Below are 15985 nucleotides of genomic sequence, written 5' to 3' on the forward strand. Positions count from 1 at the left end.
CTTAATTGGAAGGTGTTTCCGGGAGACCTTACTGGAGCGTGGGAACGGCGGCTGTCCTTGGAGTTAGGCACTGTGATGGATTGGATTTCTGGGAAGTTCTGCTGGGCTGGAGATGCATCTGAGAGCGATCAGAAGTGGATCTGTGCCAAAAACTTTTGCTGGTGGTTGATCTTCCTCTAATCGAAGTTCAGAGGTTATAATTTTGCAGGGATGGCGAGAAACCACAGTTGTTGTATTGCTGTTAGGAGTGGAGAGAGGAATTCTGTGGAATGGATATGGTAGACCGGATAGCCGAGCGGTGAGAATGGCTGCTGGAAGGTTCCCCATGTGGTTTGGGATATCTGGACTGCCTGAAAGATGTCTGATGAAGAAGGACTGAGATCAAGCACCTTGAGGTGACTGTTGTTGTGATTTGGTGCTATATAAATAGAACTGAATAGAACTAAATTGAATTGAATCTTGATCTGATGAGCTGAGAGACAAGAAATCCATAATGACCAACTAAGCGGGTGAATAGGATTCAGTGCTCTTAGAACGCTCTTAGAGTTGTTTGACGTCGTAGTGTTCGCATGAAAATGAGAACAGCAGGTATTAGTGAAGGGGGCATACAAAGAGTGAGGGTCGTAAGGAGCGTGAATGAGGTGTGGTCCCACTCCTGAAATTCAGATAAATATCTCCACTTAATCTAATTATCTTTCCAACACCATGTTTAAATTTTAAATCTCACATTTGTAAAGCTGATAATATGGTAGTTTGTGTGACTTATTTGCATGTTGATCCAAAAGCTGATAGCCCTGTGGTAAGAATTAAGACTGAAAATACAACCAAACAGAGAATGCTTAATAATAACCAAGAATGTGAAGCCCATGAAAGAAACATTCATTCTTTATAACAGTTTAATTTTACTTAAGATATTATCAGTATAAAAATAATCACTGTTGTGTGTGTGTGTCTTTGCGCAGACAGTGATCCAGCTGTAGTCTACTCAGCAATGAGAACAGGGGACGTCAGTTATGGAGAAATCGTCATCAAAGAGAGGAAAAACGAATAAAAGATGAGAGGTACAGCTGCTCTTCTCTGTCTCCATAACTGTTCACATCTACAGCCAAACAAACTGAGGCTTTTCTTTAAGCTAAATGCTGACAAGCTGATCTTTAGTCAGTGCATTGTTCGCTTTTACTAACATGGTAACATATGATAGTTAACACCAAACTGTTTTGCATGTACTTTCTTTCTTGCTCTTGACGTATGCGGTCGCACTTTTCTCCTCTCCTCGTCCTCCTCTCCCTTAGCTTCCCTGCTTAGCCTCTTATGTCCTTGTCTAGTCTTGTGTTTTTTGTATTACTTTTCACTGGAACACTCTCTCTCAGTCTGTTCTCTAAAACCTAAAAGAGGAATTATGGATTTGATCAACTGGTCCCTGAATGCAATTGACACCCCTTTCTCAACGAGAAGTTTGGGCTTGGGTGAGCCTGAGTGCTGAAGATATCTACCTGTTCGGAACCATGATAACAGGGTTCTTGCTGATCGGAGCTGGCTTGGCCCTGACTTATCGAAGAATTAAGAAAGCGGAACTGGCTGTTCAAACCCCCCCAAGGCTGCTCGCTGGGATTGAAACGATGGGACGAGGCGTGAGTTTCTCAAAATGGGCTCATTGAGTGCAGCATGGATAAGATCTTGGAGAAGCTTACGGCTGCTGTGAATACTCAGAATAAGATCTCTGAGTGCAAACTGGATCAGATCTTGGAGAAGCTCACTGCGGTCGTGAGTTCTCAGAAATCGGCTCTTTGAGCACAAGAATGACAACATCACGGAGCGTAAGTTTGATAACATCATGGAGAAGCGCTCGGCTCTCCAATGGGAGATTGAGAGACCAGTGTTGGACTGTTAGAACAGCTTTGAAATTGAGTTGTTCGCAGTAAAGTAAAAACCACCATCACTTCATGCGGATACCCCTCCGCCGCCAGCTGCGGTCTCAAGGCTGGAGCTGAACAACAACTCCCTGATAACGACTGTGTTTAGACTGTTCTTCCCATTCTATGCAAGGCCACCTGGGTTGGCTGGAAGACTGTTTACTTAGCCTGGCAGGGCGAAGGACACTGTCTCAGCTGAACTTTGGACACATACACACACACGCACACAGACATATATACACATGCAGATATACACTCATCCCCCCTTCCCCCTCCAAACGCCTTCGACGCTTATTCCCTTCCGATGCTGACGGTGGATCAAGGAGACCAGTGCTTATGCTGCAGGCCCGGATGTACTGTCTACACTGGCTGTCTCTCACCCTTTACCATCTCCATCCCTGTTGCTTGTCATGTGTTTCTTTGGTGTATTAAGAGTTTTTTCATGTGCTATGTGCAGAGGTGTTTTTTTTTTCTGTTCTCAAACTGATCTCCCTGTTGGAGCTCAGTCTGGGGGGAGTTATTTTTTTTTCTCATCTTTCCTCATGTTGTGCTTTTCCATGTTATACCCCTCTGACCTGTCTTCCCCATGTGATGTTTGTGTAATGTATGTATGGTCAGAAGGGTAAGACAGCGCTGGCACGGCTGGCAGCCTTAACCCAATTTCCATCGGGATGAATAAAGTACGATCAATCAATCAATCAATCAATCAATTTATAGTTGCTTTTAGAAATTCAACAGATATGTGGAAATTGTTTATGAATTTATTGAAAGAATTCAGACAACTGACTGGAAAGCAGTTTTATTGTGAGGTGAGGCCCATTCTTCATTTATTGATTTATTATTCTATAATAGAGCAAGCAGACACAAAAAATGTTGAGTTGATTTCAAGTGCATTAAACATGAAACGCAGCTCAGATCAGTTGTTTTTTTGTTTTGTTTTTATTTGCTACACAGACAGATTGTTTTCTAGATTAGTGATTAATTAGTTGCTGGTAGGAGACAGACTGAACAGACCAAATGTTCTTTAAGACAATGAATCATTTTTCCCTCTTTACTTCTGTAAACATGAAAACCACAGCTGCAGCTACTTCCTGTTGTTGTTTCTAATCCTGTTGTTTATTCTACTTACCTGTAGTTTAAAGTTGGTGAGACTTCTTACTGCAGTGTGTCTTAGTTATTGCTATTGGTTCTCTGTGGTGAAGTGTATCAGTCTGCACTTAAAAGAGATTGCAGCTTTATGGCCGTCCACCTTCCTTTTCACAGAAACAGCTCGCAGTGCTATGTGGTCACTGTATTTCATTTTTTTTAAGTGTGTGATAAACGAAACAGTCACTGTCCAGTTTAGTATAGATTAGTATTAAAAGTGTGTTTGAATCTGAGTGTCCTTTAAGTGCTTTGATCATTAAAACCAAACAAGATTTACTATATTAATAAACTTCAATACATATAAATAAATTGTACTAGAAACCCCAAAACCCTGAAATCACAACAACATCCATCCATACAGCTAGACACATGTTTTCTGATAGTTTTCCATTTTTAAGGCCATGGAGTTACTGTAGTCTTTCCCTTTCTGCTCAGCTGTGGGTCTTTCTCTGGAATTTTTATGTCCTTCCACAGCCATGTTGGGTGTATTTGCAGTTCTAAACTGTTCATAGGTGTGTCTCACCTTATGGGGCCTGTGAAGGATAACCTATTTATCCTGGGTAACCTGGGTTTACCCTGTTTCTGACCTTGGGCTCCCAGCACAACCATTTATTTACAACCATTTATATAAAGCAACTTTAAAACTACGGGTCTTCTGAATCGCTCTTTGTCTGGTCCCTCACCCAGGACCAATTTGCCATGGGAGACCCTACCAGGGGGCAAAAGCCCCCAGACAACATAGCCCCTGGGATCCCTGTGACACACAAACCCCTCCACCACGATAAGGTAGCGATTCACGGAGAGGAGCGAGGAAAGAGCGATTCAGAAGACCCGTATGAAAAGAACATCGAGGGAACAGTTTACCCTGCCCGGGATAGGGTTACCGGGGCCCCGCCCTGGAGCCAGGCCCGGGGAGGGTGCCCGAGGGCGAGCGTCTGGTGGCCGGGCCTTAGTCCATGGGGCCCGGCCGGGCACAGCCCGAAGAGGAGACATGGGCCCATCCTCCCGCAGGCCCACCACCCGTCTGCGCTTATGCGCCGAGTGGCAGTTCAGAGTACCCAGCCTTCTTAGAGTCCCTGGGGGGGGGTGCTGGAAGGTGCCCCACCTGGAGACTCTGTTGTCCTACTGGGAGACTTCAATGCTCACGTGGGTAACGACAGCGAGACCTGGAGGGGCGTGATTGGGAGGAACGGCCTCCCTGATCTGAACCCGAGTGGTGTTTTGTTATTGGACTTCTGTGCAAATCACAGTTTGGCCATAACGAACACCTTGTTCGAACATAAGAGTGTCCATAAGTGCACGTGGCACCAGGATGCTCTAGGCCGCAGGTCGATGATCGATTTTGTAATCGTATCACCAGACCTGCGACCATATGTTCTGGACACTCGGGTAAAGAGAGGGGCTGATCTGTCAACTGATCACCACCTGGTGGTGAGTTGGATCAGGTGGTGGGGGAGGACGCTGGACAGACCCGGCGCACCTAAACGCGTAGTGAGGGTGTGCTGGGAACGTCTAGCAGAGGCCCCAGTCCGCGAGATCTTCAACGCACACCTCCGGCAGAGCTTCAACAACATTCCGAGGGAGACTGGGGACATTGAGTCCGAATGGACCATGTTCAGCGTCTCCATTGCCGAAGCTGCTGCATTGAGCTGCGGTCGCAAGGTGGTTGGTGCCTGCCGTGGTGGTAATCCCCGAACCAAATGGTGGACACCAGAGGTGAAGGGAGCCACCAGGCTGAAGAAGGAGTCCTATCGGGCTTGGTTAGCCTGTGGGACTCCAGAGGCAGCTGACAGGTATCGACAGGCCAAGCGGAATGCGGCTCGGGCAGTGGCTGAAGCAAAAACTCGGGTGTGGGAGGAGTTTGGAGAGGCCATGGAAAAAGACTTTCGGACTGCCTCGAAGAGATTCTGGCAAACCGTCAGGCGTCTCAGGAGGGGAAAGCGGTGCTCTACCTGCACTGTGTATAGTGCTGGCGGTGCGCTGCTGACGTCGACTGAGAAAATTGTCAGACGGTGGAAGGAATACTTCGAGGACCTCCTTAATCCCACTGACACGTCTTCCGAGGAGGAAGCAGAGTCTGGGGATGAGGGGAATGACCCGCCAGTTTCTGGGGTTGAGGTCACTGAGGCAGTTAAACAACTCCTCGGTGGCAGAGCCCCTGGTGTTGATGAGGTCCGCCCCGAGTTCCTGAAGGCTCTGGGCGTTGTAGGGCTGTCCTGGTTGACACGCCTCTACAATGTTGCGTGGAGATCAGGGGCAGTACCCCTGGACTGGCAGAAATGAGCTTCCTCCGAAGGGTGGCTGGCCTCTCCCTTAGAGATAGGGTGAGAAGTTCGGCCATCCGGGAGGGGCTCAGAGTAGAGCCGCTGCTCCTCCACATCGAAAGGAGCCAGTTGAGGTCGTTCGGGCATCTGACAAGGATGCCCCCTGGGCGCCTCCTGGGTGAGGTGTTCCGGGCATGTCCCACCGGGAGGAGGCCCCGGGGCAGACCCAGGACGCGCTGGAGAGATTATATCTCTCGGCTGGCCTGGGAACGCCTTGGTGTTCCCCCGGATGAGCTGGAGGAGGTGGCTGGGGAGAGGGAGGTCTGGGCTTCTCTGCTTAGGCTGCTGCCCCCGCGACCCGACCTCGGATAAAGCGGATGAGGATGGATGGATGGATGAACTTTAAAACTAGGATCCCTTACTGTTACTGTTAATTGCACATAAAACAGGTCAAAGACTGAATGACAAATTTTAAAAGACTTGAAACTACAGAAAAGACATTCCAGCTGATGATCTTTTTGGGTCATGATTGGGCACTGCCTCTCATGCTGGTAAGATCTAGAAATAATGTCTGAAGCTTCACTGCTCACTGTTTGTGCACCAGGAGAAGGAGACGTTTGAAACAGTAGGTACTGTCCATAGATATTATGCTATAGTCCTTCCTTAAAATGTTTGTTCTGTCCTCGCTAAGTGTTGTCCTCGTGAACGTAGACTCAGCTATACAGACAGCTAAACACTCTCCTAATCAAAATCCAAGGAACAGGCCGATGTGTTGAGTTGGATGATTTAATAAGGAAAAAGTGTGAAACTGTTGACAAAACCAGAAATAAACCAATAAAAATGTTGCATCAATATAAAATATAACACACACATATTCAAAAATATGAGCACAATATTTATCTGTTTAGTGAGTGCCCAAATAAAACATCAAATGAAATCATGCTCATGATCAAAATGTTAAAGAAACCACATGGCATATGAGCTAGCTTAACCTTACTAGCTTAGGTTATACATGCATTCAAATTAAATTCAAACTACAAACTATATCACGCCTTCACAACAAATAATAATGCACACAAGTCATCTCAGTGATAACAAACAATATTACTTACAGATGATGCCGTTTATCAACTTGTGAAGGCATAGATGGCAACAGATTAACAGAGGTGAAACTGCCTCTGGCTAGATCTTGCAGAGTAAAAAAAATACACAAAAACAACCACTAGAGGGCAAACTGCTGCAGAACAGAAAATACCTAATGCCAGCATACTCTCCACCTGACATCCCTAGGATGTCAAACTGTACATCACTTGACAGAGTTTCTTTGCAACAGGAGTATAACTTCAGACACTGGCCTTAAGTAAAGTTTTGGAACACTGTCCCTGACAACTTTCACTTCGACCTTCCTGACCTTTCCATCGTCACTTGGAAAAGTCCTTGTGATCAGTCCTGTGGGCCAGTCATGTCTCTTCAGTGAATTGTCTTTCATTGGAACAACGTCTCCGTCCATGAGATTAGGTCTGTCCGTTCTCCATTTCTTTCGACCTTGTAGACTACTGAGGTACTCCCTTTTCCACCTCTCCCAGAATGTGTTGGCTAACCTTTGAACCTGATACCACTGACGTCTAAAGATATTACTATCATCAAAGTTACCAGGAGGAACAGGGGGTACAGCAATCTTCTGAGTTAGCAGCATAGCAGGAGTGAGGATGAGAGGCTCGTCTGGATCTGTGGATACTGATGTAAGTGGCCTGGAATTGACAATTGCAGTTACCTCTGCCATAAATGTTGTCAGGACCTCATATGTGAGCTGAACAGACCCAAGCTTGAGGAACATTGCGTCAAGGATCCGACGTGTGACACCGATCATCCTCTCCCAGCTTCCTCCCATGTGTGAAGAGTGGGGAGGGTTGAACAGCCATACACAGGTAGTTGCACACGTCCTTGTTATTACAGCCTTTGGAACTGATCCCAAGCTCTCGGCAGGCTCCAACAAAATTAGTTCCACAGTCTGACCTTAGCTGTTTGACAGGCCCTCTAACTGCAAAGAAGCGTCTTAGAGCGTTAATGAAACTGGATGAATCCATTGATTCGATGACGTCGATGTGTATGGCATGCATGCTCATACATGTGAAGATGATTGCCCAACGCTTACTGTTGGCTAGCCCTCCACGTGTCCTCCTTGAGGTGACACACCATGGTCCGAACACATTCAATCCAACAAAGGTGAATGGAGGATCTGTACTCAAGCGATCAGCAGGCAGGTCTGCCATTATCTGCTCCTCCTCTCTCCCACGCAATCTTCGACATGTCACACAGTTGTAGATCAAACTGCTGACAGACCGTCTTCTTCCAACGATCCAGAAACCAGCACTCCTCAAAGTGCCTTCCGTCAAGTGTCGTCCTTGATGGCAGACTTGCTCATGGTAGTGTCTGATAAGCAAGGAGGTAACATGATGTTTACCAGGCATGATAATTGGCTGACCTTCTTCTGCTGTGAGCTGTGACCTTTTCAGTCGTCCTCCGACACGGAGAAGGCCTTCAGAATCAATGAAAGGACAAAGCTTGCTGAGAGAACATTGTTTAGGGACCTGATCTCCCTTTTGTAAGCAGTGTATTTCTTCTGAATAGACCTGCCTTTGGACCACAAGCAAAATTCTGATCCTTGCATGATGTAGCTGGTCTGGACTGAAGAGCAGCTTGCGGTTGTGCCAACTGTGGCAAGGACCTTCTTTTGCTACCCTTGTAAAGGAGTAAGCAATGTGGCAGAGCCTGGCAATAGCTCTGGTGAGTGGCCTCAAACTTGAAAATTGCTCAAAGCGTTTACTGCCCAGCTGAAATGACAAATTTGTGGCACAAGTTACTACCTCTGGACGTAGTTCCACATCTGTTGCGGGTTCAACTAGGCTGAAAGCTTCCTGTTTTAAGTGACAATGTTGCTTGTCTACAAGAAAGGCTGGTCCAGACAACCAGGAGGAAGCTGCAAGCTGGTTAGCTGGAATCGCTCTAGTTGCATGGTCAGCTGGGTTGACATCAGAAGGAACATAGTTCCATTGGCTTTTGTTGGTTGAACGTCTGATCCTTTGTACCCTGTTATGAACATAGATGTAGAACCGTCTAGAGTCATTAAATATATACCCAAGTACTACTTTGCTGTCTGAGAAAAGCTTAATGTCACCTACCTGAATGTCTAACTCTGCAGACATAACCTCTGCCAGTTCCACTGCAAGAACGGCTGCACAGAGCTCAAGCCTTGGGATGGTGATGTCAGGCTTAGGTGCCAACTTTGTTTTCCCAAACAGGAATCCAACTTCGCTATGTCCTGCAGCATCTGTGACTCTCAGATAAGCAACAGCAGCAATAGCTTTGGTAGATGCATCACAAAAGATACAGATCTCCTTCCTCTGAGTGGTGGAGAGTGGGACCGTTGTGCAGGCCCTTGGGATCTTCAACTTTCTCAGGTCATGAAGAGATGTGCACCACCTCTGCCACTGTTCAAGCTTTTCTCGGGGCAGTGGTGCATCCCAATCACAAGTCTCAGTGGTGAGTTCTCTCAAAATGAGGCGGCCCTGAACACTGAAGGGAGCAGCGAACCCCAACGGGTCAAATAAGCTGTTGATAGTAGATAACACACCCCGACGTGTAAAGGGTTTTTCTGCACCATCTACACGGAAAGTTAGAGTGTCTGTAGCAAGATCCCAACCAAGACCCAGGCTGCGCTGCATGGGAGGGGAGTCCTGACCCACATCCAGGTCTTGCAGGTTGCTAGCTAGATCTTCAGCTGGAAATGCCCTCATGACCTCAACACTGTTAGACAATCTTGTGTAGTCTGAGGTTGGATTGCGCTAGCATGTCTTGTGCACCTTTCAGTACTTTGATGGCATCTTCTGCACTGAGGAAAGATTTCAGGCCATCATCAACATAGAAATGTCTGTGCACAAAGCTCCTCACTTCGGGTCCATAGTCCTCTTCACCCTCCATAGCCGTCCTCTTCAGGCCATAAATGGCCACAGCTGGCGAGGGACAGTTACCAAACACATGAACTCTCATGCGGTACTCCAGCACTTTGTCATCAAGTTGGTGGTTACGAAACCACAAGAATCGGAGGTGGTCCCGATGATCCTCCCTCACTAGGAAACTGTGGAACATCTGTTGAATGTCTGTCATCACAGCAACTGGGTCCATTCTGAAACGCATGAGAACCCCAATTAGCGTGTTGTTGAGGTCCGGGCCTTGTAAGAGCACATCATTCAATGAGATGCCTTTGAACTGTGCGCTTGAATCAAAGACGATCCTTATTTTTCCCGGTTTCTGGGGATGATAGACACCAAAGGAAGGTAAATACCAATACTCTTTGTCAGTGAAGGAGCTGGCTCAGCATGTCCATTTTTGAAAATATCCTCCATGAAATCTATGAAATGATGTTTCATCTCCGGTTTCCTATTCAAGGTACAGCGAAGTGACATCAGTCGGCTGAGGGCTTGCTCTCGATTATTTGGTAAACGTGGTCTTGGACTACGAAATGGCAGGGGAGCCACCCAGCTGTTGGAATCATCTTTCTTAAACTCCTTGTTCATAATCTGGAGAAAGATTTCATCTTTGATGGAGGGTGCCAGCTTATCATCCTCTTTTGAATGGCTGAAGACCAGCTCACCTAAGCTTGGCTGAGTGGAAGTCAGTGTGTCAGGGGATATTAGCTGTTCCCCTGTGACCTTTTCTTTGCAGATGATCCTGTTCTCACAAGGCTTGAAGTAGCTGGGTCGTCCATTCTCAAGGACATTGGTCTTGAATGTGTTGACAGTCGGCCGGTGAGCCCCACCGAGACAGACGTCGCCGACTATTACCCTTCCATTTCCATTGTTTGGAGAAGGATCCATCACCTTTGAATGCAGCTGAACTGAAGTTAGCAAAGGCAAAGCTAGGATCATTTCTCATCTCTGCATAGTTATACACGAAGTCCACAAAAAATGAGAAAGGGGGATATGGAACTTGGTGCTCCCTCTTATAGCGAGACCCCTGAGTTAACCACTGTTCTTGGACGTTGTGGGGCAGTTTCTCCGCTACAGGGTTTATTCCCCTCGCAGTGTCTAGGAAGCTGAGCCCTGGCAAATATCCCTCTTGCTTAGCAGCTTCGATCTCTAGGAGCAGGTCTCCGAGTTCTTGAAGCTTCTGGTGATCTCTATTTGAAAGCTTTGGGAAGTGGTTCGATCTATCGAAGAGAGAAGCTTCAATGGCCTCTGGAGAGCCATAGCACTTGTCCAGCCTTCGCCAAAGCATGTTCAAACCCATGGATGGATTGTTGACATAAACTGCCCTTATCCTCTTGGTGTGGTGTAGCGACTCCCCACCAAGCCACGAGCAGGTCCAGTTCTTCACTAGGTTTGAGGCTAAGTCCCTCCACAGCGTTAACAAAGCTAGATTTCCATGACAGATAACTAGCAGGCTGGTTATCAAACACTTTTAGTCCAGCTGTGACAAGGTCTCGACGCGCCAGATATACAGCTAACTCAGATACACCTCGAGCCTCCAGTGGTGAGCGGGGTGGAAGTTGGTTTGTTGAGTCTGTGTAGCGATGTGTGTGCATGGAGGGAACATCTCTATCTGTGTTAAAAGACAGAGGGTCAGGGCGATATTTTCTCTGGTTGTCTGGGTGAAGGCCTTCAGCAGAACAAGCAGCAGGATCCAGCTGTTGTGTGTCACGACTGACGCGATGAACTTCAATATCTGGGACGTGTCTGTGTTGTGGTACAGAAGCAGCAGGCTCTGTTTCTTTCTCATTTTGAGCTGAAGCGTAACTCTGCCCTGAAGAGAAATGTGCTTGGATGAACTCACCAGTTCGCTGTAGTGACTGCTTCGTTGCTTGAGCACGACTGGCTTTACTCCCAAGGTCACAGTTATCTAAATCTGCAGCAGCCTCAAACACTTGAGCCTCCGCTGAGGCAGCCTCGGCTTCACACTCTTCTTTTAGTGCATTCAATGTAGCCTCTATGCATGCTTTCTCCACTTGCATGTCTATTTGACGTTTTGCATAGGCTGCTCGCGTGCGTGCAGCTTCCGCTTTGGCACGAGCTTTAGCAGCAGCGGCACTAGCTGAAGATTTATTTGAACTTTGCTTGGAAAATGCAGCTGAGGCAGCACACTCTGAGCTAACCTCCAGGCTCTGAGTATCGGCGTCGATAGGGTTTGAGCTTGACATCGTTTAATACAGGCAGGTGAATGGGTTATCAAATCCCGTAAAAAGATACAGAAGAAGCAAGCGTAGCCTCTCTGGTGTTTTCTTCTACTCACTGGTTACTGGTGGCTAAGAAATGGGCTGCCGAGATTCCTTCACAGCTTGATGTGATGGTCCATCTTTTCACTGTTCTGTCCTCACTAAGTGTTGTCCTCGTGAACGTAGACTCAGCTATACAGACAGCTAAACACTCTCCTAATCAAAATCCAAGGAACAGGCCGATGTGTTGAGTTGGATGATTTAATAAGGAAAAAGTGTGAAACTGTTGACAAAACCAGAAATAAACCAATAAAAATGTTGCATCAATATAAAATATAACAAACACATATTCAAAAATATGAGCACAATATTTATCTGTTTAGTGAGTGCCCAAATAAAACATCAAATGAAATCATGCTCATGATCAAAATGTTAAAGAAACCACATGGCATATGAGCTAGCTTAACCTTACTAGCTTAGGTTATACATGCATTCAAATTAAATTCAAACTACAAACTATATCACGCCTTCACAACAAATAATAATGCACACAAGTCGTCTCAGTGATAACAAACAATATTACTTACAGATGATGCCGTTTATCAACTTGTGAAGGCATAGATGGCAACAGATTAACAGAGGTGAAACTGCCTCTGGCTAGATCTTGCAGAGTAAAAAAAATACACAAAAACAACCACTAGAGGGCAAACTGCTGCAGAACAGAAAATACCTAATGCCAGCATAATGTTAGAGCATATAAAATGACTGTTTTACATCAAAGCTGCTAAATTAGGATTAGTAAAGTGAATTAAAAAGTAAGGATGAAAGGCTGGGATGTGTGATGGACAAGGTGAACCAAGAAGCAAATATCTACCCAACACTAGTTATTCAATGAAAAATGTGTGTGTGACTACAACCTGACCTCCTAAGAAGAAGTAGATTTTAATTTTATCCCATTAACTTTAATTAAGCTGTAAAAACTGCATTAATGCTAACAAAATTATGTGAATTAAAGGCTATCAAATTTTGTGGAAATATGCAGACAGTTTACCTTTTTTCAGGTTTTGTCATTCTTCTCCAGGACATTTCAACATAAAGACAAAGTGTGAGCAGTATGGAAGCTGTGTGATTTGTATCTGAGCTGGTTCCCAGTAAAGTCTGAACTGGGACTGTGTGTGATGCAGAGAGGTGGAGATTGGAGGTCTTAATCGAACTACAAAGCTTGTAATCATATTTTCTGTTGTTTGAACTGTGTGTGTTTGTGTTCAGACTTTAAACCAGAGCCAGACATCATCTACTCTTCACTGAAGTAGTCCACCAGTCCAACCACTGACGTCCAGCTGCTGGTCTCTAACTGGTCTCCCCAGCACCTCAGACCAGAGGACTTCCACATGTTACAGATTTTAATACTTTTGTTTTTCCTACAGAAATACATTGATGAACAAAAAATGTGTTTTTAAAGAAATTTCTGTGTATTATATATGAGTACATATACACATAGCTCTATATATCAGAAAAATAATCAAATTGGCCCGTTGTTTCATGTAGTTTCTCTGCAGGATTAATAAACTTGTTCTCACGTGTTTTTCTCATGGGGATTTCATGTGGGTTTCAAAAATGTGTCAAATGGAAAATGTGAATTGTTCCAGTTCGGCTGTATATAAAATACACAAAATTGTTCACTTAAAAGTAAATCATAAGCATGAGCTGCCTTGGTGGAGGTTCATTTCTTGTTGTTGTGTGATTCTGCCTTCTGTGTCCTCCTCCAAGTTCCTCCCTTCTTAGGTTTTTGTCACTTGTTTCCTTTCATCAGCTTTAAGAAAAATGTGTTTTAGGGTACAATATGATAAATTAATCCAGTATCGTCGTAATACATGGAGCACAACAGCAGTGACTTCTTTATTTACTGAGTGAGAGTTTCCTGCTTCAGAGAAGATCATTCAGTCTCTGACAGTATATCCTGTATGCACAGTCACACTGTTCCTGTGAAATCATTTCTTAGTGTGCATGACTGTCCTACCTCTGCTCTGCCTTAATCAGAGCAGATTTGGTCTTAAAGCTCTTCAATTATCTGTTTATTCACTGAACAAGCCGATGTTTCAAGCTAACAAAATGAATACTACAGTGAATGTTAAACAAGGCACCTGCATTGCAGCAGCATGTTTACATTTGGGCATCACATGACTCTGATGTTATCACTGTTTATCAGTACAGACTAACAGCCAAACCCCTTGTGAACCTCAAGGGACGGTGACTCTTAAAACATGTATAGTATGAAGATAAGATTTTTCATGCTTCAACTGCAGTCATTACTCAAACAAAAAGCTGAATGACCCCCTATTGGTTCTCAGGCGCTCATGTGTGGGAAATATACTTTCCCACAAGAGTGTTCACAGAATGATCTGTATCTGATTGCCAGCTCAGAATAACCCATCCAACTTGAAAGACAGCATTGTGCTGAATATGAATCATTATTTACCATTAGAACAATGTTACTTCATAGTGTACACTACCAGTCAAAAGTCTGGTCTCACCTTCTTATTTAATAGTTTTTTTTTTCTTTATTTGAAAGACATTGTAGATTATCACTTGCTTTGTTTACTGCTTTGCAAACTCTTAGCATTCTCTCAATAAGCTTCATGAGGTAGTCACCTGAAATGGTTTTCCAACAGTCTTAAAGGATTTCCCACAGGTGCTGAGCTCTTGTTGGCCCTCTTGCCTTCACTCTGCAGTCTATCTCACCCTAAACCATCTCAGTTGGGTTTAGGTCAAGTGAATGTGGAGGCCAGGCCATCTGGTGCAGCACTCCATCACTATCCTTATTGAACAGGTAGCCCTTACACACCTCCTCCAACATGCTTCACGGTGGGAACCATACATGTAGAGACCATCCGTTCACCGTTTCTGCATCGCACAAAGATATGGCAGGTGGAACCAAACATCTGAAATTTGGAATTATCAGACCAAAGCACAGATTTCCACTGGTCTAATGTCTATTCCTTGTGTTTCTTTGCCCCCAAAAATCTGTTCTGCTCATTGTTTTCCTTAGTTGTGGTTTCTTAGCAGCTATTTGTCCATAAAGGCCCGATTCACACAGACTCCTCTGAACAGTTAGTGTAGAGATGTGTCTACTACTGGAACTCTGTGTGGCATTTGTCTGGGGTCTAATCTGAGGTGCTGCGAACTTGTGACTCGAATGAATTCATCCTCAGCAGCAGAGGTGACTCTTGGTCTTCCTTTTCTTGGTGTAGGAGAAAGAAATTCCACAAATGAACCCTAACAGGCACACCTGTGAAGTTAAAACCATTTCAGGTAACTCCATCATGAAGCTCACTGAGAGAAGGCCAAGGGACTGCAGCACTTTAAGGAATCTAAAATATAAAACATATTTAGAGTTATTTAACAAATTTTCTTTGCTACATAATTCTATTTATCTTGCTTCATATATTTGATGTCTTCAGTTTGTATCTACAATGTAGAAAGTAGTAAAAAAAACAAAACCATCAAAACAAAAGGTGTGTCCAAACCTTTGACTGGTAGTGTATAAAATAATCACTTGTTTTGGTTTATTATAGATGCCTGATATTAATGAATTGAACAGAGTTGTTTTGTCATAGTCAATAGGCATGCCATGGAAAATAGGTTTAGTGAGTTTATTTACAGTAAACATAGAACTATTTACAAAATCTTCAAGCAAGGTAAGATTCAAAGAATCTGTCACCAAAAGGTAGCATTTAACCTTCCCTGCAGTGAAAGGGCCAGCGCTATGGATGTCCGCTAGGTGATATTGGACGACTGACTTGGGTTCAAACCACAGGACCAATGATGCTGCTTCCAGAGTGACCAAATGAGGCTGAGGGATTGACCATATGCCTATATCAGACAGCTGCACAACACTGCAGCTAGGTGGCTTCAGGCTGGCCCCAATCAAGCATTCCATAGAGGGATTCCTGAGACACATGGTGGGTCCACTGCCACTGACGCCGAGCCAGGAGGTGGACCACCTAGCCATGCTCCAAAGGAGGCCAAGGGTTGTAGTCAGCTGGCAGTGGGAAGTCAGCTGGTTTACAGAGCTCCAGGTCCATCAACAGTGGAGCCCATGCTGCAGAGCAGAGGTTAGGTGTGTGAATGAGGACTTATATAAATATCCCATAGTGACGCTGGGAATAAAATTCAAGGGCAAAACTCAACGAATAAAGGTTGTGTTATTTCTTCCCAGACACCTTGACACTGACTCAAATTTTGTCTCAGTTGACCTCAATAGGTCACATGACAAGGTGAGGTAAGGTCTCATTGACCCACTCCCTTTTATACACCTAGGCTGAGGTGATGAGTCACATGATTAATAGTGGCTCAATAAAGCTCTTAAGCCACTTTTCCATTAGCACCTATTCACTTGTCACGATGCGCCAAAGTTTTTAGGGTTTTCCATTACGTCATAGTACCTGGTA

The 15985-nt window shown here is 44.9% G+C and overlaps 1 protein-coding gene across 1 annotated transcript; it reads right to left on the bottom strand.

Moving 5' to 3' along the window:
• Positions 1-6001: 6001 nt before the first annotated feature.
• On the bottom strand, positions 6002-9279 carry LOC112846301 (uncharacterized). The gene is made up of 2 exons (XM_025905762.1): positions 6436-9279; positions 6002-6131 (listed from the first exon to the last, which is right to left on the bottom strand). The coding sequence occupies exon 1, from the start codon at positions 9118-9120 to the stop codon at positions 7165-7167; it is 1956 nt and encodes a 651-aa protein (XP_025761547.1). The 5' UTR covers positions 9121-9279; the 3' UTR covers positions 6002-6131; positions 6436-7164.
• Between the last annotated feature and the right edge of the window lie 6706 nt (positions 9280-15985).

This window comes from Oreochromis niloticus, linkage group LG3 (assembly GCF_001858045.2).
Source record: "Oreochromis niloticus isolate F11D_XX linkage group LG3, O_niloticus_UMD_NMBU, whole genome shotgun sequence".
Classification (NCBI taxonomy): domain Eukaryota; kingdom Metazoa; phylum Chordata; class Actinopteri; order Cichliformes; family Cichlidae; genus Oreochromis; species Oreochromis niloticus.

Coding starts and splice junctions, on each gene's coding strand:
- LOC112846301 (XM_025905762.1), bottom strand. CDS start 9,120: ATGAGGGCATTTCCAGCTGAAGATCTAGCTAGCAACCTGCAAGACCTG.